Below are 24,441 nucleotides of genomic sequence, written 5' to 3' on the forward strand. Positions count from 1 at the left end.
AATGATACCTGTCAAAAAAAAAAACACAGGCTGAGTATTTAAACGCAGGCTGAGAGTACTTTGACTTTGTAGATAAAATGTGTGGCACTGGACCTGCAGCCTGTTTCAGATCTGGGAGTGATGCAACAGGCAAGGCAGGAGCCCTGTGTCTAAAGGGAGGCCTTAAGCCATGCGCTTACATAATTCAGTCCCGTTTTTTTGAACTGCATTACAATGTATTGCACAAATTTGACTGGAAATCTGGCTCAACTAGAGGATCCACTGGCACCAGCTAAATAATGGTGTCATACCCAGCATCATTGTCTCCTCCTGTGTTCTTACAGGAAGAAACTTTAATCATTATTATTATTTTTTAACATGGTGGAGAAGGGAAGGCATTCACCAAGAAACATTTCTCTAACAAAACAGTGTTCTTTTCTGAATGGGCTCACCCGAGCCTGCTGTCTGTTGCAGAGAAGATTGCCTTCCTATTGCAAGAGATTTATTTTCTTTTCCTGCGGGACCTTCCCCCTCTTCTAGAATGGTGGGAGGGCCGATGGCTCATCGCCACTTGCTGGATGGGTTTCATCTGGCCTGCAGCCTGTACTTTAAGTAACAGGGTTGTCTCTTCGGAGGGCACGGGCTCTCCATTTTTAGCCTGGGGATGAAGGATGAGAAATAGGGAGACTTGTCCTCCATTACTAGAAAACAAGATTCGGGGCCAACTGGTTAATTATGAGCTTCCAGTGAAAAGGAAAGATGTTCCAGAGGGGCTGAGCAAGTTGAGATATGTTAGTTCTCGTGACTTTCCAAGATCTCTTAGACCCCAGACCTGCTCTGGTCTTTGAAGACCCCCATTTTCCCTTCTGCTTTTAAATTCTGGTTTCTTATTTGTAGACTGTGTGTGTGTGTGTGTGTGTGTGTGTGTGTGTGTGTGTCTTTTCCTATGTTAACGTTGATTTATGTGTGCAATCCATCTTCAGAACTATTAGCTCTGTAGAAAGAGGGCCTTACTAGAGAGACACTAATTATTTTTATTCTCGGCTTCCTTTGCTCATTTGAGCAGCACGTGGAGAGTGCATCATTCAGCAGAACCTCACACCTCAGTGTTGTCAGAGACTAGCCTTTTGAGGACAAAGGAACAACTCTACAATCTTTATCCTTTTCTTTTTCTTCCATCTCAACCACAAAAAATACTACCCAGGCAATTTAGACTTGGTATAAACTCAGATTGGTGAATTAGTTAGGAAGGTAGGCTGCTGGTACTTTTGAGCCCACATTAAGGGAATTATCCGTTTTTACATGAGGGCTTCCCTGGTGGCTCTGGCGGTAAGAGAATCTGCCTGCAGTGTGGAAGACCTGGGTTCAATCCCTGGGTTGGAGAGATCCCCTGGAGGAGGGCATTGACAGCACACTCCAGTATTCTTGCTTGGAGAATTCCATGGGCAGAGGAACCTGGCGGGCTACATTCCGTGGGGTTGCAAAGAGCTAAACACAACTGAGTGGCTAACACTTTCACTTTTTTCATATTGTGGCTTACTGTCATCATATGTCATGTTGAACTCTCACGGTCTTTTTGTTTTTGTGTCTATAGTATCAGTTCAGCTTTGCTTGAATTATATATGTTCTGTAAGGATAACCATTAGCTAGTGGTAGTTTTGCAAGTGTGTTATTTCGCAGATCACAAGTAATTGAATTCATTATGTCAGATTTGTAGAGAGCAGAGGATTGCCTTGAAGTCTTAGCCAGGTAAAAAGAAAACACTAAGTATTCAGATTTTGTAAAATTGCTTCCCCCCCCCCCCCCCCCCCCCCCGCAACATAACACATAGAAACTCTCAGGAGTACTGCTTTTGCATCACTGCTTGCAGCGAGCCTAGTTTTATGGCTATACAGTGAGATATCTAGTATAGAGTCTTTTTAATCATTATTCAGGAATATACTTATCTTTATGTAATACTGAATCATTTCTGGTAATAGTTGCTGGAAGGGAGAGACATTAGAAATAGTTCACATTCAACTGGTGCTATATGAGAGACATTCATTACTAACAGTAATGAATCCACAGTGATACTGCCTCTTTTTTTTTTTTTTTACGTTCTCCTTATGTGCTGACCACTTCGTATTCCCCTAATCAGAAGTGCAGTTTGAGTTTTTTAAAAAACAAATATTTTAGCAAGGCCTTTTTGCATCCCCCATCTTATTCTCTCTCTGTGTTGGCATGTTCTAGGAAAATAGCACTATACTAGGCACTTCGTAGGTATTATTAAGATCAGTTCTCCTCTCACATAAATCTTCCTGTGGTCTGGTAGGGAAGATAAGGCCTATAGGAATTAATTAAATTACAGCAATACAAGGAGCAAAGTGATTAGTGCTATAACTTCTGCTTATCTCTTCTGTTGCTTGATATTTTAGCATTCGTTAACATCCATGTCAGATGTTGTAAAACTAGCTAAGTAGCTTCTTAGTTACCCGTGTTGATCTGTTTTTTTTCGCTCAGGGTTCTTATTACCTGAAATAGTCCTTGAATGTGAGTTTAAGAGTTGCCTGATATTGTATTAGTACATAGGTTTAGTGCCTTCCTGATTCTGACTGGACTTTGAAGTCATTTTCCCCTGGGTTTTATGTGTTCTGTGTGACGCCAGGTTATTCTTAACTGGCTGACTCTTGGGAGGAAACTGAGGCAAGCCGGGAGCTGCTGGTGCAGACTCATTGTTGAGAGCCTGGGCTTCTATTCATTCTCTGGGTGACAGCAAGCTGCCCACTTAACTCTTGATCATTTGTTGCCATCAGATGCTGGAGGAATGTTTGATTTCAAGTCCAGGACAGCGCTTTCTGTCTGACTTCAGGAGTGCTGAACTTGAGCTTTGTTCTCTTCAAGGATCTGATGCCCTTTCTGTCTCATTATCCCAGTCTTAGTGGCTGCATCCTCACCATTCCTCCAACTCGCCCTTGGAGCAGATCTTTATTTTCAGAGTGCTGGCTGGGTGGGGGAAGTTTTTGTCCCCTGTGCTGGGAAAGGAAGATGGGTGGGCCTTTCTCACCTCTTTATTCCTTCCTAGGTCTGGAGCCTCCTTGCAGGTGGTTGCATAGCTTCCTACTTGGGAGCCCTTGCCTCCTTCGGGCCTTGAGGTCTGTGTGGGGCAGTGTTGTTCTTTTCTCTTTTTCTCCTGGCCAGCAGAATTTGTAGGAGTGAAAATGTCAGTTGCTCAGTCATGTCCTACTCTTTGAGATGCCATGGACTGTAGCCCACCAAGCTCCTCTGTTCCATGGGATTCTCCAGGCAAGAATACTGGAGTGGGTTGCCCTGCCCTCATCCAGGAGATCTTCCTAACCCAGGGATTGAACTTGAAACTCCCACATTCCAGAGAGATTCTTTACCGTTGGAGCCACCAGTAGCTGAGTGAAGGCACCCCATATGGTTTGCTTGGATAATTAGCCCTTACAGCCTTCAGTTCAGTTCAGTTGCTCAGTCGTGTCCGACTCTTTGTGACCCCATGAATCGCAGCACACCAGGCCTCCCTGTCTATCACCAACTCCTGGAGTTCACTCAAACTCACGTCCAGTGAGCTGGTGATGCCATTCAGCCATCTCATCCTCTGTTGTCCCCTTTTCCTCCTGCCCCCAATCCCTCCCAGCATCAGAGTCTTTTCCAATGAGTCAAGTCTTCACATGAAGTGGCCAAAGTACTGGAGTTTCAGCTTTAGCATCATTCCTTTCAAAGAACACCCAGGCCTGATCTCCTTTAGAATGGACTGGTTGGATCTCCTTGCAGTCCAAGGGACTCTCAAGAGTCTTCTCCAACACCACAGTTCAAAAGCATCACTTCTTTGGTGCTCAGCTTTCTTCACAGTCCAACTCTCGCATCCATACATGACCACTAGAAAAACCATTGCCTTGACTAAATGGACCTTTGTTGGCAATGTCTTGCTTTTCAATATGCTATCTAGGTTGGTCCTTTTCTTCCAAGGAGTAAGCGTTAATTGACAGGGTCTTGATAATGAAAAAAAACCTGATGTTTGGCCTCTTCTGTCCCACCTCCCTCCCCTATGCTTACTGCATCCACTGAATAAATAGCAAGAACTTCCGAAAATGTTCTTAATCGGTGATATAGTTGTGTAGGAGAGCCATCTCCAGAGACAGATGTTTTGCTCTTGGCCTAATGGTCTTGCAAAGGGACTTTGATTTGGGGAAGAGCACCTTAAATGGGACATGATGCCACACTGTGCACTATAGATGATCAGCGAGTCCCTTCCTGGAACGTGAGGCTGCCGAAACCTGCTTTGCTTCTTCCCCTCTTTTGGTGTTGCCCAGAGACCTTGATAACTGGAGCTGTTCCTCAGACTTGCCACTTGGCTCTGCTGTCACTGTGGCTAGTGTAGGTGTAGACCGCTGGCTGTCCGTATGGGGGCAGGGAGAGGGGTGCCCGCCCTGCTGTTCCCCGCCATGGGCAGGTTGAGGAATTCTTAGTGATCTTGTTTTCCTGCCGTCACTAGACTGGCAACTAGACTACGTTGCCAACTGTCTTGTCTGCAAAGAAATGTAAGGAGCATTTCAGATTATCTTCTGCTACATGTGGAGGAAGAAACGTGAGTTGCCCAGTTATTTACTAATTTTCCTTCTTACTTAGCCATCTGGACTTTAAACAAGCTCCTCAGTGTTGCTATGTGACTGTCTAAACCTATGGATTCCCTTTGCTTCTGTTCCCATTGGTTTAAGGTGGGACAAAGTGGTCAAATGGCGCTTGGCAGCATTTCTCAAAAAGTGCCCCATGGTCCTTCTCACTGTTTACCATAAACACAGAGTCGGGGCCAGGAGCCCAGACCTGCAGAATCAGAGTATCTGTTGTGGGCCTGGCAGCCTGCATGTTCCCAAACTTCCACACTAAACCTGACGGTCACTGACAGGTGGTGATCGGTTGTCCTTTGATGGTAAGAAGCCAAGAGAGAGTAGTGTCTGGCTGTCCAGCTACAGCTGCTGGGATAGCCAGGGTCAGAATCCTAGCTCTGCTTGTTAACATGACTTGAGGAATGTTACTTAACCTTAAGCCTCACTTTCCTTGCTGTAATTTAAGTTCATAATCATTTCATAACGAATTGAAGACTGAGAAGCAGATCCAGTGTTTTCTGTCCTAGGTCTGATGAAGTGTGGGCAACTGTATAGAAACGGTGAGTCGAAGAGTATGAGAGAAGTGTAGTCAGCTAAGGGTTCTATAAAAGCAACAGGATGCTTCAGGGGCCCAGTGCCTTACATAATCTCATGGTTCAGAGTCCAGCCTTCTTCCATTCTCCCACCTGTAAATTGTTATAATCACATCTCAGTTTTGTTTTGTTTTTTTTTTTTTTCAGTTTTTATTTAACATTCTTCTTTGCCTCCTTGGAGATATGTCTGAAATGTATTGCACTGTTGCGAACTCAGGACTTACCCAGACCTCATCTTTTTAATAGACCCTATTTATGTTTAGGGGCTTCCCTGGTGGCTCAGACAGTAAAAATCCTGCCTGCAGTGCAGAAGACCTGTGTTCAGTCCCTGGATTGGGAAGATCCCTAGGAGGAGGGCATGGCAACCCAATCCAGTATTCTTGGCTGGAGAATCCCCATGGACGAAGGTGCCTGGCGGGCTACAGTCCCTGGGGTCGCACAGAGTCAGACACAGCTAAGCACAGCACAGGCGGTGCTGGTGGTAAAGAACCCTCCTGCCAGCACAGCAGACAAGAGAGACCTGGGTTCGATCCCTGGGTTGGGAAGGTCCCCTAGAGGAGAAAATGGCAACCCACTCCAGTTTTCTTGCCTGGAGAATTACATGGACAGAGGAGCCTGGAGGGCTACAGTCCATGGGGTTGCAAAGAGTTGGACACAACTGAAGGAACTTAGCACGCAGCACACATTTACCTTTAAGAGGGATTTTTTTAGGAGGAAGAAATAGAGTTAATTGAGAAAGCATCTTTTTCTTTGAAGTGACTCCTGGGGAGTATTGGGTACATGAATCTTCTGTGTGTGCTCCTGTTGATAGTGTAAGATATCTTCCGTTGGTCAAGGTGGTTATGATTTTGACCCTTTCCCTACAGCTGCTGGCTGTAGATTTCCATCTAGTTAGATCTGTCTTTTATAAAAATGTGCTATTGTATGTGTTAAGGATAATATATAGTGGATATCCCTGTGGATTCTGTATCCTGGCTGCCTAGGGAATTGAAAGGTCCTTGATTGTAAATATGCCCAGGGCATGTGGTAATGTTCCTATTTTAAGTCTATAATTTAAATGGAAATCACAGCCTTTTGTTTATTAACAGAGCTTGTGTGGCAGGGCAATTGGGACTGGTCCATTTACCTTTTGAAATTTTACCCATTTAAATCGAATTGTGTCTGTTCTTATTTTAATTCAACAGTCTGTTTTAAGATCTTCATAGAGTATAATTCTGCTTGGCTACTTGTAGTGTATTTCAAGTCTCCTTTTTAAAACAAACAAACTTGTTTTTGACCCTGGTTATTTGAGAGCCCGTTGGTAGTTAAATTATTCCCTTCTGCCTCTTGGAAAGATGCATCTGTGAAAGAATATTATTTTGAGAGAAGGGGGGAAAAAGGAATTTAATGCATTTCTTATGAGGAAAAGAATGGCCAATTATTCTACCTCTGAGAGAAATAAAAGTATGAGACATTGTGAGCCAAGGGAAAAGCTGACCAAACCAGGTGTGGAGTTTTCCTATCCCTAATCATTTTTTAGTCTAAAAAGGCCCTGACATTATAGAAAAATACAGCAAACTTTCCTTCTTCTGCCTTGATGTTGTACCATGTTGCTCAGATCCTCCTCTTTTTAAAGACATAGCCTTGCAGATAAAGTGCTTGGGTGCTCATCCTCGACCCTGTCTCTTTCCTCTTCTGTTTCTTCCTTTGCCTATCCCGCATCGGCAACCAACCATTGACCTTCATTTCAAGGTATTTTTGTATTTTGGCTGTTTACATAGCTCTAGGAATAATGTTGTTTTTTAGTCTGTATTTAAACCATTATCATTCTGCAGCTTACTTCCTGCTCAGTGTTGTTTTTCAGATTTGTTTTAGTGTGTTGCTCTCATTTAGACTAACTGCTCTGTGTTCTGCTCTGTGATTGTACCATAAACATGAGCACTGCCTTCCTTGTCCTGCACGAGCCAGGCTTCTCTTTGGTATATACCTACCTGTAAGAAGAATTTCCTTGGGCTTCTTTGGTATCTCAGCTGGGAAACAACCCTGCCTGCAATGCAGGAGACCCCGGTTCAATTCCTGGGTCAGGAAGATCCCTTGGAAGAGGGATAGGCTACCTACTCCAGTATTCTTGGGCTTTCCTGGTGGCTCAGACAGCAAAGAATCTGCCTGCAGTGCAGACCTGAGTTTGAGACCTGGGTTGGGAAGCTCCCCTGGAGGAGGGCATGGCAACCCACTCCAGTATCCTTGTGTGGAGAATTCCCATGGATAGAGGAGCCTGGTGGGCTACAGTCCATGGGGTCGCAAAGAGTCGGACACGACTGAGCAAGTAAGCACGGCAAGGAGAATTTCCTAGGTGTTAGGGATGTATATCTCTGACTTCAACCTCGTAAGAGTGTGTACATGGGGTAGCACCATGTGAACGTGCCGTAGTGGCCAAACCATATTATATTCCCGTCGGTGGTTACAGCATACCCGATCCCCTACATCCTCGTTTTTAGAGTTTGACAGTGTAGTCAATGTCCTGCAGTATCTCAGCTTACAGTGCCCTGATTATTAATGAAGTGATACCTTTCTTTCTACGCTGAATGCCTCGCTGCCGTTCTTCCATGAAATGCCTGTTCATATACCTTTTGGCCAGTTTTTCTGTTGGATTGTTTCTCTTGATGATTCCAATAACTCTCACTACCACACGTACCCACCTAACAGTATCTGCATCCACACACTTTAGGGTGAATTATTGGAGCTCCTGTGAAAAGCCACCCCCTCCTTCCCTATGTAAAGACATTGTATTAACAGTTCTATCCTCTTCATTCTGCATTATCACTTACTGGCTTTCCACGGGAACTGTGCCTATGATTTCTTCCCTCTAAAACCGGAAACCAAAACCCCTTCTCTTCACCCTGTTTCCTCTGCCGGCTACCACATAATGTCTTTATGTTTTGTAGCAGAACTTTCTGAAGTATCACATGTACTCACTTTGTCCACTTTTTCTCTTCCCATTCCCAGTTCCCGTCAGGCTTTCCTATTGCTTCACCATAATTAATCTTGCCAGGTTACGGATGACCCACACTTAGCTTAATCCAGTGGATCTTAGTCACTTGCCTTGTGCGTTGACACAGCCAGTCTTTCCCTCCTCAGTTCACTTTTTTTCCTTGACTTGGATGAAACATTCTTCCTTTGTCCTGCTGAGATCACTGATTGCTCCTTCTCAGTCTCCTGTTTTTCATTCCTTCACTTACTCCTTACCTTTAATGTTAAAATGCCCTAGTCCTCTGTACTTCTCAGTCTCTCTGCTTTAAATACCACCTATATGCTGCTGCTGCTGCTGTTACGCTTCAGTCGTGTCCGACTCTATGCGACCCCATAGACGGCAGCCCACTAGGCTCCCCCGTCTCTGGGATTCTCCAGGCAAGAAAACTGACGTGGGTTGCCATTTCCTTCTCCAATGCATGAAAGTGAAAAGTGAAAGTGAAGTCGCTCAGTCATGCCCGACTCTTAGCGACCCCATGGACTGCAGCCCACCAGGCTCCTCCGTCCGTGGGACCCTCCAGGCAAGAGGACGGGAGTGGGGTGCCATTGCCTTCTCCGACCTATATGCTGCTGCTGCTGCTGCTAAGTCACTTCAATCGCGTCCGACTCTGTGACCCCATAGACGGCAGACCACCTATATGCTAACCACTCCCAAATGTAAATTACCAGCTCAGAGCATTTCTCCAAACCCACACTGCCTACGCAACACCTCAACTTGAGAGTTTAGCGTGCCGGTAATCAAACTCCTGTTCTTACCCCCCTCCCTCTACCTGTGGTCTTCCTCATCTTATGTGATAACCCCCCCACCCCACCAGTTATTCCTTTACCTTCATGCTTGACTTCTCCCTTTTTTCTCTTCTCACATTCCATCTACCCACTTTCAGAATATTCCCAGATTCTAACCACTTCTTACTCTCTCACTGCTCCTTCTTGATGTAATCTACCATCATTTCCCACCGAGATTAATCCCATAATCTCCTAATCAGTCTTCCATTATTTTCTCCTTTCTTTGCTTTAGTGTCTGTTCTGGGCACAGTAGCCAGAGTAGTTCCTTTAAATGTTAAGTCAGACGTGTCTTTGTCTGTTGCTCTTCCCTCTTGCTCTGTGCTGTGGCCACAGTGGTGCCTCTGCTGTTCCTTCCACCCACCAGACGTCTCCTAACTCGAGGCCTTTGCACTGGCTGTCCTCTCTGCCTTTCTCCAGATGACTGCATCCCATACCTCTTTTGAGTCTGTTAAAATGTAATGTGATGAGGGTAAGCCTCACTGAGAAGTCAATGCCTGTGGCTCAGTATTCCAGTTCTGTCTCACCTGGTTCTGCCTTTTTCTTTATCCGTTTCACTTATCAGCTACTGAGTCTGTGCTTTGGCCTATCGGTTTGTTCATGGGTTAGTAAAGAACTCTAAAATTTTACTGGAGTCACGTTTATCAATCTTTTCATGGTTTGTGTTTATTGAGCCTTGTTTTAAGAACTCCTCCAGGATCCTTGGGTCCAGTAAAATTTTTGGCTACAGCTTTTTGGCTGCAAGATGGGCTGGATAAAATGTAGGCCTGAGATGGGGTTGAGAATAAAGACCTTGATTAGTGTGTGTTAGTCACTTAGTCGTGTTAGGGATCCCTTCTGTTCCCTCCAGATGAGTGTTAACCAGAGACCTCGTTTTAGGAGGTAAGATCCTGAGGGTGGGGGAGGATGCCAGGCATGTCTTTGGATGCTGAGATGCTGGTACTGGGCTTCCTTCCCCAGCCAAGAAGAAGTAAAATGATTGAAGTTACCTATAATGCGAGTCCTTGCCAGGCCTACATACAGAGTCACTTCTCAGGATGAACAGTGATTACAGCACATACTGGTTTGTGTATTATCCGCCCACCAGAAAAATCAAGCATTCTTTTCTGTATTTATTTATTTTTTAGAAAAAGCATTTCCATGTAGATTAGAATCTAAACTAGACAGTCCATTTTAGCAGGCAAGATTCAGCTAAAGTCTTGTTTTCTCAGAATACATTCCATACCTCAATTGCCTCTTAGAGATTTCAAAGGCTTTTATGTACCTGGTAATTTGGAGGAATTGCTTTTATTTTGTAGTTTCTTAGGGACTTCTAATATCTCTCTTGTAAGATGTTTACAGATGTCAATAGCTACTAGATCTGAAGGGTTAGAGTAACAAGATCATTCTGTTTTCACTTGTGATATCTTGTTTTCTGCTTGTGCTATTAGTTCTTTCCTAGGTTCATGAGAGACATACAGTCAGGCTCAAGTCGCCCTGGTTTTTGCTGGGAATTTTGATGTATTGTTTTCTTCTTTTGAGAGTGTCTTGGCTCAGCCCAGTCCAGTCAAGCGCCTTTCTTGTCCAGGCTGCCATGTTCGCACATTGAGGTGTGTCTCATCCCATGGCCCTTATTTGAAAAGCTTCCTGAAACTGTTTCTTACCTTTCCTGGTTTTGGAGTTCCAGTCAAGTGGCCTTGCCTTTACCTCGGTGGTGTTTCAGAATAAGCAGGGTAAGCTTCTGATATCAGGTTCTATGGCATATCCTAAGGCTGTGGAAGGGAAATTTTAGTTATTTTGTTTAAGTCATTAAAAAAAAGCAAATGTTCACTTAGTAATCACATACCTCCTCTCTGAATCGATTGCCCTGTATTGCTAGAGGAATAATATGAATACATTGGGACTGTTTTGCTCCTGATGGCTGATTCTGATAATCACTGATTTTTGTCTTTATTTAAAATTCTGTTCATTACTGACACCTAGTATCTTCTGTCTAGCAATCTTTCTTACGCTGTGAATAGTGCTGTCATAAACTCTACTTCAGGGCTTCTCAATAGTGACCCACTATAAGGAAATCTCGGTGGGTTATTTCTTTAAAGAAGTTCATGTTTAGGGCTATACTTATTAGGCAGCAGTCATGCCACCATATGACTTGATCAGAGTTTAGAAATCCCAGTTGTTCCTGTTCAGAGTGTGTAGATTCTCACACCTCAACTCGCCTTCAATTCTGAAAGTGTCTTCACTTCTTTGAGGAGCACTGCAGTGATCCTGCTGCCTTTATTTATTTTTTAACCCAGAGAAATGAGAAGGCAGTTAATATATATGAAGCTTGAACTCAAAGAATTGTGCATATTCTCGGTGATATCAGTGAACTGAAATGTTTAAGTGATGTGTTCTGGAGGCCAAGTCTTGCTTTGGGTCTAAGGGAAAACCTCTATTTTGAGGCCTTTGACCTCAGAATTGTCATTAGGATGAAAATGATAAGTGTTCTTAATTGGAGTGTAGTTGGATGCTTAAGAGACTGTAATTTGAATACTTTAAGTACAGACTGAATTACATAGAGATCTTGTTGTGTCAGGTATATAAGAGATGGCAAAACAAACTTGAGCCCAGGTGGACTAATCATACAAAATGGGAAGCAGTGACATGCATCTGGGTTGGAGGTTATTGCTTAATTTTCTCTTTTTCTCTGATTTTTTTCTTCTCCAAATATGTGTTCATGCAGATGGCATACTTGTTCTCGTGTATGGTTCTGCATCTTTCTTTTGGTAGTGCATCTGAATACATACTGTAAGGGAGGCACTGCATACTGGGGTCTGGGGTCACAGAGGACAGCAGAAAGGGACGTGATCTCTGTTCCCACGGAACTCAGGGGCCAGCGGGGGAAGCCCTGACCACGCCAGCCAGCCGAGCCAGCGTCCCCCAGTTTCTCATTCACACGCTCTGGTCCTGCATACCCTGTCCTACCCCACCCCCAAACTCCTCAGGTTCCTTCTCCTTTATCTGCGCTGTCCATTCCCCTGTCAGTTGCTGTTAATTCATTTCTTAAACGCGTTCTCATGTCTCTCAAGGTCCTGTCAGTCCCCAGTTCTGTCGCCTTTATCTGGACCCTCTCTCTTCATCTCAGTTGTTTTGCTCAAAACACCTCTTTTGGGGGCAGTCTGAGCTCCAAGAAATAACGAAGGGATTGATTGCATTATTTGTCTGTTGAAATACTGCTTGTTCCTGCCTCTCTCCTTTTGCTTTTTTTCCCCATCTCTAGTTTTCTTCCTAGTTCATTTCTGTCCTGCAAACTCATGTTAAGTCCCACCTTGTCAATGAAACATCTCCCGATTACTTCTTTCTTTCCACTTCCCTGAATTCTAATAGCACTTAGTCCCTCATCTGTATCACATAATTCAGTGCTTATTCAAAACTGCTTCGTGTTACTTCATAGTTACAGGATTTCTGCTATTATTATTGTTAGGTTACAAGAATTTTATGTCCAGGATTATAACATACCTTTACATAGTGCTTTGTCTGTGGCTAATAGTTGGTACATGCTTAATAAAGGCTTATAGAGTAATAGAATGAGATTTATAGTATAGCTGTAAATATTAGAAGGGCCCTGATAACTCAGTGAGCTGCTTTTATGTTGCAGTTTAGATAGCTGTTTCCCTGTTGAGGAACATTTAGGTTGATTCCTGTTGCGTAAACAATTCATTGCTTATTTTTGAGCCTGTCATTTGTAAAAGATAATTTTGTTCCCTGTAAAGCAACCAAATACTTAATCACTCACTATGTATCCAGCAGTTATTCAATATTTGTGATACTAGAAGACAGAGCCTCCTTCAGGTGCACTGTCTGTATCTTGTGCTCTTGGCTGTGTTCCTGTCTCAGTTTTTGCTTTGATTTCCCATTTCTGATGTGATATTTTATTTTGCTTTAAGGATAAGAACAAGAAACTCCGTCCCCTCTATGACATTCCCTACATGTTTGAAGCCCGGGAATTTCTGCGGAAGAAGCTCATTGGGAAGAAGGTAAGCGATGACAGAAACCTATTTACGAATAGTTGTGTGTTGTTTTAAGCTCAGCCCTTCTGACGGAATCCCAAAGACCGGCAGATAGATGACTTGCCTCCCCCAAGTCAAGCGATTTTACTTTGATACAAAGAGAGGCGTGCCTCTGTCTCAGGAAGTGACATCCCTCGGGAGAAGTCTAAAATTGGGGCCCTGACCACGGTGTGATTGCCAAGGCGCTCACGGCGAGTTCTTTCCAGGGTCCAGGCTCAATTCCAGTTTCAGTAATTGCATATTGCCCTGAGCTCCATTCACTTGGCTCTCTGCTTCTCTCCAGCCACCTCCATTAAAAGTTGGGGCTCTGGGATTTGCTAGGGAAAGAAGGTGGCTGCTCTTTACTGCTTTCCCTGTTTCTGTGGAGAAGAGGGAGCCTGCCTTGGTGGGGAAGAGAGCATAGTTTCCTGGTGGTTCTTGGGGAGACTTTCTGGTGGAGCCCGGAGGCCCTCAGGGGGCATTTCCTTGGGTTGTCAGAGCAGAATGTTCTAGGAGCTGCAGAACTTGCCGTTCTGTCAAGCGGATCATTAACCTCTGATCTTCCCCTGACTTTCCTTGACCTCCCCACCCTGCCTGTGCCGAGCATTGCTTTGTGTCTGTCCTGGGTAAAGAGAGGGAATGAGTTGGAGTATTTCCTTTGGTAATTGAGAGAAATTTGTGGAGAAGGACTGTGATTTGTCTTCTCCTTACTTTGTTTTGGTGGGAATTCTTCCAGGAAATGTTATGTTTTTGGCCAACTTTTGTTGTGGGTTCAGAAAGGCCATGGTTCTAAGTCTGGCCTCAGCATGTTGACGCCATATTAGCATTCTTTACCTCCATGCAGGTTTTTAAATGATGGGAGTTGTGAGAGGTTTGTCAAAGTAGTGTAAAAATAAATATAAATATAAGCCATTTTATTATATACCATAGTCACTAGAATGATAAATTATAACAAGAGATTTTGAAGCTGGGCATAAGATGAAATTGCTAATTTTGAGGTAGAGACACCAAACTGGATTCCCTAACATGAGTATTAAATCTCCTCAGGTTCCTTCAGAAAATAGGCTCATTTGTCATTGTATAAAACTTGACAGAATGTTGTATTCATTCATGAAGTGTAGTGCGAATGATGGCTTTAAGCCTCTTTCAATTTCTAGATCTCCTGTTATCTGATCGAATGTCTAACATCTCTATTTCACAAAGTTGATACCATATCACTCATTTACTGGCTCATAAACAATGGCATAGAGACAAGCAAGGAATCCCATTCCCCACCCCGCCAGCCCCCATACGTATGCATGCATATCTATTGAAATCCGTCCAAGAATCACACTGAAAGGGGTAGCAGTGCATATTCACTTCATGGGCAGCCAGTTGTGTGGCCTGTGTTATGGCCTCCACCTGCTTGGTTTGAATATTGCCCTCCCGGATTCTGCTTCATCTCTGGGAGCATAGATCACAGCTCAGGGTAGCAGCTGCTAAATGGTTTTAAGTTAGTCCAGGGCCCTGCTCTCAAACACCGTGTGCCTGCTGGGCCTTTGTAAAGTCCTCCGTCTCAGGATAAAAGGACTAACCTCCAGTGTCAGATTTGGTGGCAATTCTTAAGCAATTAGTCTCCTTCTTGGTGGGAGAAACCTCATTTACTGGTGCCTCTGCATCAGAGTTGATTGGATTCTGTTTGTGCTGAGCCCAAGTTTTGTCCCCCATGGTGACACTGTATAAATGATGAATACTGTATCCCCGTGTATGGAGAAGGATGCAGCTCAGCTCTGATGGGCTAGAACATTCCTGATGCAAACTGCTTTTCCTGACTCACCACCTGAAACCACTTGCCTGTCTTCTGGGCCCATCAGTTGCAACAGCAAACACCGATGTGCTCTGGAGTCTGGGAACAGACAGGGCAGTGGCTGCCTCAGGGGGGTGGCCCGCACATCATCATACATTTCTGCCAATTCCCTTCAGACCTCTGCAGCTGTTGAGAGCAGCATGTAGTGATTAAGAGGCACCGAGAGGGTGCATGCGGGCCTGTGTGTGCCCGTGTGCACGGAAGCTGATTAGGGCTGCCTGTCACAGCTTAAGCAAGATAATGGAGGTAAAAATCATCTTCTCTGCCCAGACTATTATTTGACCATCCCAGAGAGTCTATAATAAGACAGTTTGCAGGGATTTCTAGAATGTAGAGAAATAAGATTGAAGGTAAAGTGGTGCAGTGCTTTGTTAGATTCAGCGGCCTCCATTTCAGTTATGGAAATGCACTTTGGTTCACTCCCCAGATTTAATTCTGGCTAAATGCCTTAATTAAAGTAACCAGGCACCTCTCTGAGTCTTGGTTTTATCATTTCGGAGCTGGGAATATTATTTGCCTTTCCTCTCTCTTGGATGAGAATCTGCCATAAAACTAGTCATTCATGTTTTTCCAGATGCCTATTAAGATTTTGTTTTGTTTAATGATACTGCTTTCATGTAGAATCTAGCATAGCCTGACTTTTTCAGGTGAGGTCAAGAGATGTAATCCATGGGCAACTAATTTGCTCTTGCCCAGATTTGGGTGTTACCCGATACCCACTTCCACAGAATGAGGATGCACTTGTGTTTGAGTATACCTTTGTGTGTGTGTTTGTGTTTTGTGTGGTTTGAGGAAGAGGTAGAAGATGTGTGTATCCTGGAAGAGTTTCAGAAGCTGTCTGAATTGCCACACTGCTTGGTCGAATGCCCTCCCCATCCCCCCGTTTGCCATCTGCCATCTGTGCCTTCACTAAGATTTGACTCAGGGAATATGCATGGAGGAGAGAATTGCCTGACTACTTTCTTCTGGGGTTCTTCATGGTCCCAGTGTAGTGGACACTTGGGATCCTTGGTAACTTCAGCGTGTCCTGTAGTTTTCCAAAATGGCATCCTTAGTTTGTGTAAGACATTGTGAGATTGTGATGCACTTGTAAGAGAACCAGAGCTACAATCCTATTCTGATCGCAAGAACAGTTTCTTTCTCTGTGTATTTTTTTTTTCCTTAATATTTAGAGATTGTCAGCCCTAGGAAAGCAAGAGTTTGTATGTCTAAGTCATTTTGCTCTCAGTGGAATAAGGTGATGATAGCTGGGAATCTTCATTGGGAATTTTCCACAGCTATTTCATAGAATCTCTAAATATTTTTTAATCTGTTTAATACAGCATTTACAAATGACATGTGAATCACTGTAACTTCTATCCCTTGATTGTGGAATTTTTGTCACCAAGGGGACCATTGTGTTCAAAGCTGTAACCTGTTTGGACCATTGAAGGGTCAGAAATGGTGGATGAAATGAAATTCCAATGAAGCTTCAGCCCTGGGAGTAGAAAGATGCTCAATCCAGGCTATCCTGCCTCTAGAAGCTCTACCCCAACCCCCACCCTGCAGCAGTTCATCTATTCCCTAAAGATTTTACCACTGTTTTCGTTGAATAAGTTGAATAAGTAAACTGGGGAATGAGGCTCATTTGTAAACCAGTAGCTGACTTTGTGTGCTTTTTATGTCATTAAAATTTGTTCTGTAAACTATGCAGACTCTTTTTAGGCACTCAAAATTAGGTAATTTTCTTGATAAATGCAGACATTTGAAAAGTTATTGGGCTATAAATTAGGGAACTACTGCTTTAGATTGTTTTTTTTGGAAGCCTATTTTACTTGAGGGTCATGGTTTTGGGGGTGTGGAGCTTTTGGGTGGTAGGTGGGAATGATTTCTCTGTGTGCCAGATTTAACAATTCCAGCAGGTTCAAGACCGAACCTCGTGAAAAATCTGTTCTCACTTTTTAGAATGGTTGGTATAGTATGTAAACGATATTATCTCTATTCTGAGTTAATGTGCTTTTATGAGCCAAGCTGGCAACCCAACCACTGTTAATAGCCTTGCTTCTCTGGGATAAAATATTCTGAAAGTCTAGGTCGACTATAGAAGATACGGCTCATTCGTTCTTCGGTGGCTACCTGTGCGTGATTTTCATGCCATTCCAATATGTATGTAGCATGAACTAAAGACTTGCTTTTTTTACAGCACTTCATATAGTGCTCATTTTAGCTTAAAAAGTTGGAGCTGTCATTTATTGAGTTGGTTGTTCCTGGTACACACTGAATTTTGTTTTCACTTTGTAAAATCTTCACCTCTGCCCTGAAAGATACATGTATCATTCCCTATTTTATAGACATAGAAACCGAAACTTAACCCAGATGTCCATGCTTTTAATGATGCTTCTGATGCTAAAGGGCGTCCGGAAAGGCCTGCTTTCCTGTTGTGTGTACTGACTGGTGTGTAGATGGCTAGGGTCGGGGGACTTTGGGGGTATGACCGTTCTTGGGTATGACACCCTACCTGCTGTGAGAAGTTGCTTCTCTGCCGCCACAGCATCCTTGTCCACAGATAGCCGCAGGTGGTCAGAGCACCAGGGATCAACCCTCTGAATGCCTTCAGCCTTCTAGACATTATCTCATGAGTCTTTGAGATGTCCCTGTGAAATGATGTTTCCTCAGATTGCTCCTCCGAGAAGCCCGTGTCAGATTACATGATCTTCTTCAGTTCACAGACGATGTGAGGTCATAGCAAACAGTGTTAAGCCAGTGTGGACCTCGATTTTACTTTATCTTCCATCTTCTGGCAGAGGTGAGGCTTCTGGGAGAAGGGAAAGGGCAGGTTACTTTTTTCTTTCTTAGTCTTCGGCAGGGCCCCCCGCAGGTTGAGGAACACACTCAGTGCTCCAGTGCCTGTGTGAGCACAGGACCCTGAGGAGACCCCGTGTAGCCTTCCTTAGCCGACGCGGCACTCAGCTCAGCCGGTGGGTGCTCTTCAAGGGTGTGGGGCTTCCTTGAGAATTCATTTACTCTTCTCACAGGCTGCGTTGCAGAAATACTTTTGCTGTGTGTTAACTTAATCCTCTGTGTTAAGTACAAAGCTGGCAGTCTGGGGATTCTTGTTCTTAATTACCTCTGATGCAGTTTAGTTTGGTTTTTATAAACATTTCCTTTGTCATCTCCACATTTTTCACTTCATATTAATGTGATTCACTCACGCCACGGAAAAGTCCTCTACATTAATGATCAAAACAGGCCCTAGGGTTGTGAATGCATTGTGATTTAAATTGACAGGTTTATGCGAGGTTGCTTGTCCTTGCCTTCTCAGTGCCAGCTGTTACCATCAGTGTGGCTGTAAATTTTTTGAATAAATGGCTGAAGATATTCACCAAATCGAGATGTTTTGAATTGGCTCGTATTTTCTAACCATACCTTTTCCGAGTAAGACTTCTCCCACTTGGACGGGATGAGAGCGTGTCAGTGCACCGCAGGAGACCAAGGGTCATTGGAAATGCCATTGACCTCTTGGCTGGACTCATCAGCTCTCTTGTCTGGTGCAGGTAATTAACAGAAATGACTGTAGAGTTTCTGGAAACTCAGTTGTTCCCAGCAAGGTAGCATCCTCCTGGCTGCCACCTGAGAGCTCTTCTTGATGAGCTCTTGGTTTTATCTGTAGGTGGGGCAGAGTACCTCTGTGCTTTAGAGACCATCAGGGTGTTGAGCTGAGCACGTAGCTCTTTGGTGAAGTATGGTATTTGTATGAAGTATATTCCTATGCCATCTTCAGAAAGGACATCTTATACAAATGAAGAAACCAGAAATTGAAACTGCATTTCTGAAAATTTCTTCTGTAGGCTTACCTGTGGGAAATGGTTTGTTAGATACCAGGATCCTTAAGATCTCCTATCTCTGGGTACTGTTAGACCTTACTTGGTTTAAAGACCTTCTTCCCTGGACTCCCAAGTTGCTCGTAGGTTCTGGTGAGAGTCCTTAGATTTATAACTGATCGTAAGTTGGCTTGTCTTAAGCCACCCACTCCTGATCTTTTCACCCAAGATTCTGAAATATCATCCTTAGGGCTGGAACTTTCCATGCCTGTTCTGTGCAAACTGGGCTTTTATTTTAGGGGGAGATTTGTGCTGAATCAGCTCAGCTGTGTTTGGGGGTAGGGAGAGGACAGGCTTTTTTTCCCTACTTTAAAAATAACCCTTATGTGCCAAAAAACCCTATAAAATGTGCTGAATTGCAAATCTTCCAACTTCCTATACCTCTTGGTTTACAGCAAATAGATTCTTTTGAGCTTGGGCTCAGTGATAATGTACAGAATATCTTACAGTGTGTGGAAGAGAGTACAGTGAGACTACCCAGACATGCTCTGTTGGGAAGCAAACCCAACTCTTGTTATCTTTTCTCACAATATTTTTTCCGTAGTAGTTTCATCTTCTAAGGGTTTGTATAGGGTTAGTACATATGAATTTTCTAGGAAGAAAGGTTTTGTTATATTTGCAAAATCAGACATCATTCCAAAGTAGTGAGTCCAAATTTTAGACATAGACTCTTTAAGATTTCTTTCTGTAGCCTCTGTTTTTGATGTGTCCAGAAAGTTAGGCTAATATTTCCAATTGCTTATCTTTCCTAAGGACAGACATGAACAACTTGTGGGTGTACAAGAGGGTAGTATGCACAATTGTCTGGTTCTAAGGTGGAAATTCTGGAGAAGGCAATGGCACCCCACTCCAGTACTCTTGCCTGGGAAATCCCATGGACGGGGGAGCCTGGTAGGCTGCAGTCCATGGGGTCACTAAGAGTCGGACACGACTGAGCGACTTCACTTTTCACTTTTCACTTTCATGCATTGGAGAAGGAAATGGCAACCCACTCCAGTGTTCTTGCCTGGAGAATCCCAGGGACAGCGGAGCCTGGTGGGCTGCCATCTATGGGGTTGCACAGAGTCGTGCATGACTGACATGACTTGGCAGCAAGGTGGAAATTCCTCCAATTTGTTACAGTTGGGTGACTCAAGTGGTGTCTTAGGGCTTCATAATTGAGGTCATGCGGTTGTGAGCTCAAAGGCCATGTGCTCCTTGTTTTAATGCATTTAAAATCTGAGCAAAGGTTTTATTCTTACCGAATCAAGGTCTTTTGTTGATACCTAGAACTGCCTTCTTGCTTCCGCTGACTAGTTATCTTTCCTCTGGCAAGCTTTCAGATATTCCTGTGTGTGCACTCAGTTGTGTCCAGCTCTTTGAGACCCCATGGACTGTAGCCCGCCAGGCTCCTCTGTCCATCGGATTCTCCAGGCAAGAATACTGGAGTGGGTGGCCATGCCCTCCTCCAGGGATCTTCCTGGTCCAGGGATCAAACCTGCGTCTCTTGGGTCTGCTGCATTGGCATGCAGCTAAGCGTTGCAGTTCTACCCTATAAGGACTGCTGGCTTGGACAGTCTTTCCTGGTGGTTTCATGATGATAGGTGTAGTGGGCTGAGTAGTGTTCCCTTAGAATTCATGTCATTTTGGAACCTCAGAATGTGACTTTATAAGGAAATAGTCTTTAAGGATGTGATGGGTTGCAGTGAGATCCTACTGGTTTAGGGTAGGGTCAAAACCCAAAGACCCATGCTCTCATCAGAAGAGGGTAAGACACAGACAGAAGGACAATGGAGATGGAAATGCAAGTGATGCATCTTCGTCTGTCTGGCCAGTTGACTCCTGACTAGAGTTCTCATTCTTAAGTTTTGTACTTTAGTGATAAGCTCCTTTGAAAAGTAATCCATCAGTTGGGGTTTTATGTTGATGTTCTTTCACCTCTGACACCCTGCCTGTCTTGTCTTTCTTGCATTTTTTTCTTTCCCTCCTTTCTTCTCCCAGGCTTTAATGCCTGTGATCTCCAGACCAGTTGACAGTTGATACAGAATAACCAATACTTGGTTTTCCCTGGTGGCTCAGTGGTAAAGAATCCATCTGCCAGTGCAGGAGATGTGGGTCTGATCCCTGATCGGGGAAGATCCCTGGAGAAGGAAGTTGCAACCCACCCAGTATTCTTGCCTGGAGAACCCAAATGGACAGAGGAACCTGGCGGGCTACCATCCCTGAGGTTGCAAAAGTCAGATACAGCTTAGCGACTGAAAAATGACTAGGACAGCCATTACTTGAGCACATTTCTAGTGTTGCTGGCAGGCTCATCCGAAGACTTCTGCCTTGTTTCCCTTCCTTGACGAATCAGTGCTGATATCTGCTTAAGAAGGCTGCTGTAGTCACAGGGCTTCCATCATTTCGACTTTGATTATTAGCATGTTGAAATATGGCACGCCCTGGGAGAAATCATTCTGGCAGGAGCTTTTGATGAACTATGCTCATCCTATTTAAGGCTGATGAATGGGACATTAGGGATAATTAGCAGAGGCCTGGTCTGCAGTGCCACGTGAAACAGGTCACTTGCGTAGGTGTGTGCCATGGGGAGCTGTGCCTGAGTTTCTCTTGTTACTATAGGAATCTCAGTTTTTGTCTTCAATCTAGTCTTTTTGGACTGGATAATTTTTCTGTGGCTTTGCCTTCCCTCCTCTTCTGGCTGTAAAAAGTGATTGGACTGGGCTGGGCTAATGAGCAGGTGGCCCTATTCGGAAGACAAAGGTTGAATAGGCTTATTCTCTTTGAGGACTGAGCCCCTAAAGCTTTGATCATGCCTCATCACTTGGTAGTATAAGAAAGCCAGAAGAGGAAGCCTGGTGAAGTCAACTCATTTTTATTATTCAGCAAATAGTTCTTGAGCAACTACTCCATACCACACCTTGTTCAAGACATTGGGGTTGGAACCTTAAAAACATCTGTGCTCATGGAACTAATAGTCCAGAAAAGCCGCATGATGGTTGGGTACCTTTTGGGGGGTAAAATGTGAATAAAGTATCATCTCTTGTCACAAGCTGCCTACAGTCTAACTGCGATAAGATTACATCAAAATGTGCAAAGTTGAATAAGAACAGATTTGAATATCTGGTGAGATAAGAAACATGTCTCTTGGCAGGATTGGATTAATATTAATGTGAATTGTACAGATCATAGTTGTCTTTCAGATATAGGAAAGGTTCCACCTGCTGTGTGACCTCATGCACTCAGTGGCTTCAGCGGCCTCTTACATATGAATATTTCCACCCCTTGCTTCTTTCTCTGCCTTCAGATGTACTTCCAACTGCTGGAATCCCCAGATAGAGATGCCAGGAGAGAGGTGTCAGCTATTAGGTATAAAATGTAGTTTTTGGCTTCCATGTGGTTTTCTTCTCTGCCCACAAACCATCTTGGTACCTTTTGGTGGTCTTAAATATTGTCACCACCCAGTCATCATCTCAAACTTTAGTATCGACAATCTCTCCATCCCAAGTTCACCTCATTCTGCCATAGTTACCGCTTCCAAATCTTCCTTTACCCAGTGTTACCCATGGCTATGAGTCTGTATGCTCCGCATCTCTCAATTATTGCAGCTGCGTCTTAAGTGGATCTGCTCCTTCTAGTCTCTGCCATCTTTCACGGTGCTGTCAGAACTGCTTTCTGTATTCACAGTCGTGGTCACCTCACAGACTCTCGTGTACCCAGATGCCTGCAGGAGAGCTCCTGCCTCCTTAAGTGAAGAGAAAAGAAAGCTGGTTGTGTATAAAATATAATGTCATTTAGGGATGTTTCCATTTCCAGTCTCACTTCCTACTCTACCCTCCATATGATACATCACAAAGAACTTCTCACCCTTGCATCGACGTGCCGAGCCCTTTCACAGCTTCCTGCCTTCACACTTCTTTTTCTGTAAGGATCTTAGTACGGTCCTCTATTCCTGGCTCCCCATGTAATGTTGGGGCCCCTTCATCCTCTCATTCCCCTTTGCTGGTTTCTGGAGTATCCGTTCCCAGGTCTGACCTCCCTCCCTCACCCGTATCAGGCAAAGAGCCTGTCTGACCTTTTTTCTTCAGCTCTCAGCTCCTGATGTCAGGAATCACATTAGGATCCCCCAGTAATAAGTCTCTACAGAAGCAGTGGAATTTGTCCTCCACCTGGCAGTTCTTAAAATCGGAAGTCTTTGGATATAGAGAAGGGATGTAGAAAGCTCATCGCATAGCTCTGAGCCAGGCAGATGGTTTTCCTGTCACCTGTCGTCTTCAATTTCCTCATTCTAATATAGACCTCGAGCCCCACTCCAAAGAGACTTTAGGCGTAGCTCTGACAGATAAAAACCATGGCCTTACAAATAGGTAGAATGAGGATGTTTCTCGTGTGTTTTTCTGGATATGAGTTGTGGTTATGAACTGATGACTCCCCCTGACTGGCAGTGTGCCCGGGGGCTGTTCCTGAGGCAGCTGGAGCAGCCGCTCCTTGGTTCGGGAGGTCTACTTTGGGGCCATTCCTGCGTCCTTTTGAAACCTGTGCAGCATTTCTAATTTGTTCTCTTTAAAAAATGATTTTTGACAGAGGGGCTTACTCAACTAGTAGGCAGTAAGTGAATATTTTTCACTTGAATCCTTCATTATGATTTTAAACCTCTAAATGACAGATGCTTGATGGCCCCTGACTGTTGCCTGCTGTGCTCGTTCCCAGGGACGTGGGCTCCATAATGTCCATCTTTCCCAACAATAGTCCAGATGAATTGGAAATAAATAAGTCCCTGACTGGCTCCACTTGGCCATTTCTGCGACGTATGGCTTGCTTTATAGCCTGGCAGGTTGCTGCTGAGCCCGGCTCCTCAGAGCCTGTCAGGCTAGACTTGGATGTGGGGAGGAGGCGGGGAGGACTGTTGGGTAGGAGAGGCCAGTTGAGCGTGGGGTTTTCCTGCTGGAGGCCCCCAGCAGGGGGCCTGTAAACCTCTGACACCCCTTAACCTCATTCTAATATAGGCCTCGAGGGAAAGGAGGAAAGGAGGGAAGTAAATAGTGGAGGGACCTGGGCCCTGATTAGGAATTGGTTGAACGTTGCAGTGAAATCTTGCCATGTGCAGCTAGGCAGCAGCAGAAGCTTCTTTACTCTCCTAGTGAGTCTTAAGAGCTGAGAGATGCATCCCTAACCAACCATATGGTCTGCGCATTCTCACCGCCTCTGTTTCTCCGTTTGTAAAATGGGCATGGTTGTTTGAACAGCTGTGACTCCTCCGGTGTGCAGGTATAGGGAAGCGATGGAAGCAGCCTGCTGCCTTAGGAGTAACTTTTGGGGTAGGGCACAAAGGGTGGACCCATGTAAGCTCCTCAGGATGGAACTAGAAACTAGCACCTCAAGTGCAGCCCTGCGGCTGCATCCACAGTTATCAGCCTACACCATAATGAACAGGCGGGGTGTTTTTGTGACCTCAGAGGCCGAAAGATACACAGCTGAAGATTGCGTGTGTTCAAATTCTTATACTTGGTGAATTTCTTTGTTTCAGTCTGCCTTGTTTTCTTGATCTGAAAAATACAAAGGAATCTGCCTTTGTAAGATCTTATTTAAGAACCCAGAAAGGGTCATTGGTTATCCTGGTATCTCTGATGAGACTCTCTGAGGTAATGGGCATCTCCTGGGTTGGCCAAAAAGTTCATTTGGGTTTTCCTGTAAATACGGCCAACCCAAATACTGATCACTGTGTAGTTTTCCCAGTAGGGGAAAGGGCAGGCTAATTTCCCTTGCCTGGGCCAG

General features: G+C 44.3%; 1 protein-coding gene across 1 annotated transcript in view; it reads left to right on the top strand.

The window, feature by feature from the left end:
• The window catches only part of SND1 (staphylococcal nuclease and tudor domain containing 1), a 420,634-nt gene that overhangs the window by 139,080 nt on the left and 257,113 nt on the right, over positions 1-24,441 (top strand). The window contains exon 11 of the mRNA XM_069588315.1: positions 12,880-12,969. Within this exon, the coding sequence (XP_069444416.1) occupies positions 12,880-12,969 (90 nt within the window). The remainder of the gene's footprint in view (positions 1-12,879; positions 12,970-24,441) is intronic.

The sequence above is a fragment of the Ovis canadensis genome, chromosome 4 (genome assembly GCF_042477335.2).
Source record: "Ovis canadensis isolate MfBH-ARS-UI-01 breed Bighorn chromosome 4, ARS-UI_OviCan_v2, whole genome shotgun sequence".
Taxonomy (NCBI): Eukaryota; Metazoa; Chordata; class Mammalia; order Artiodactyla; family Bovidae; genus Ovis; species Ovis canadensis.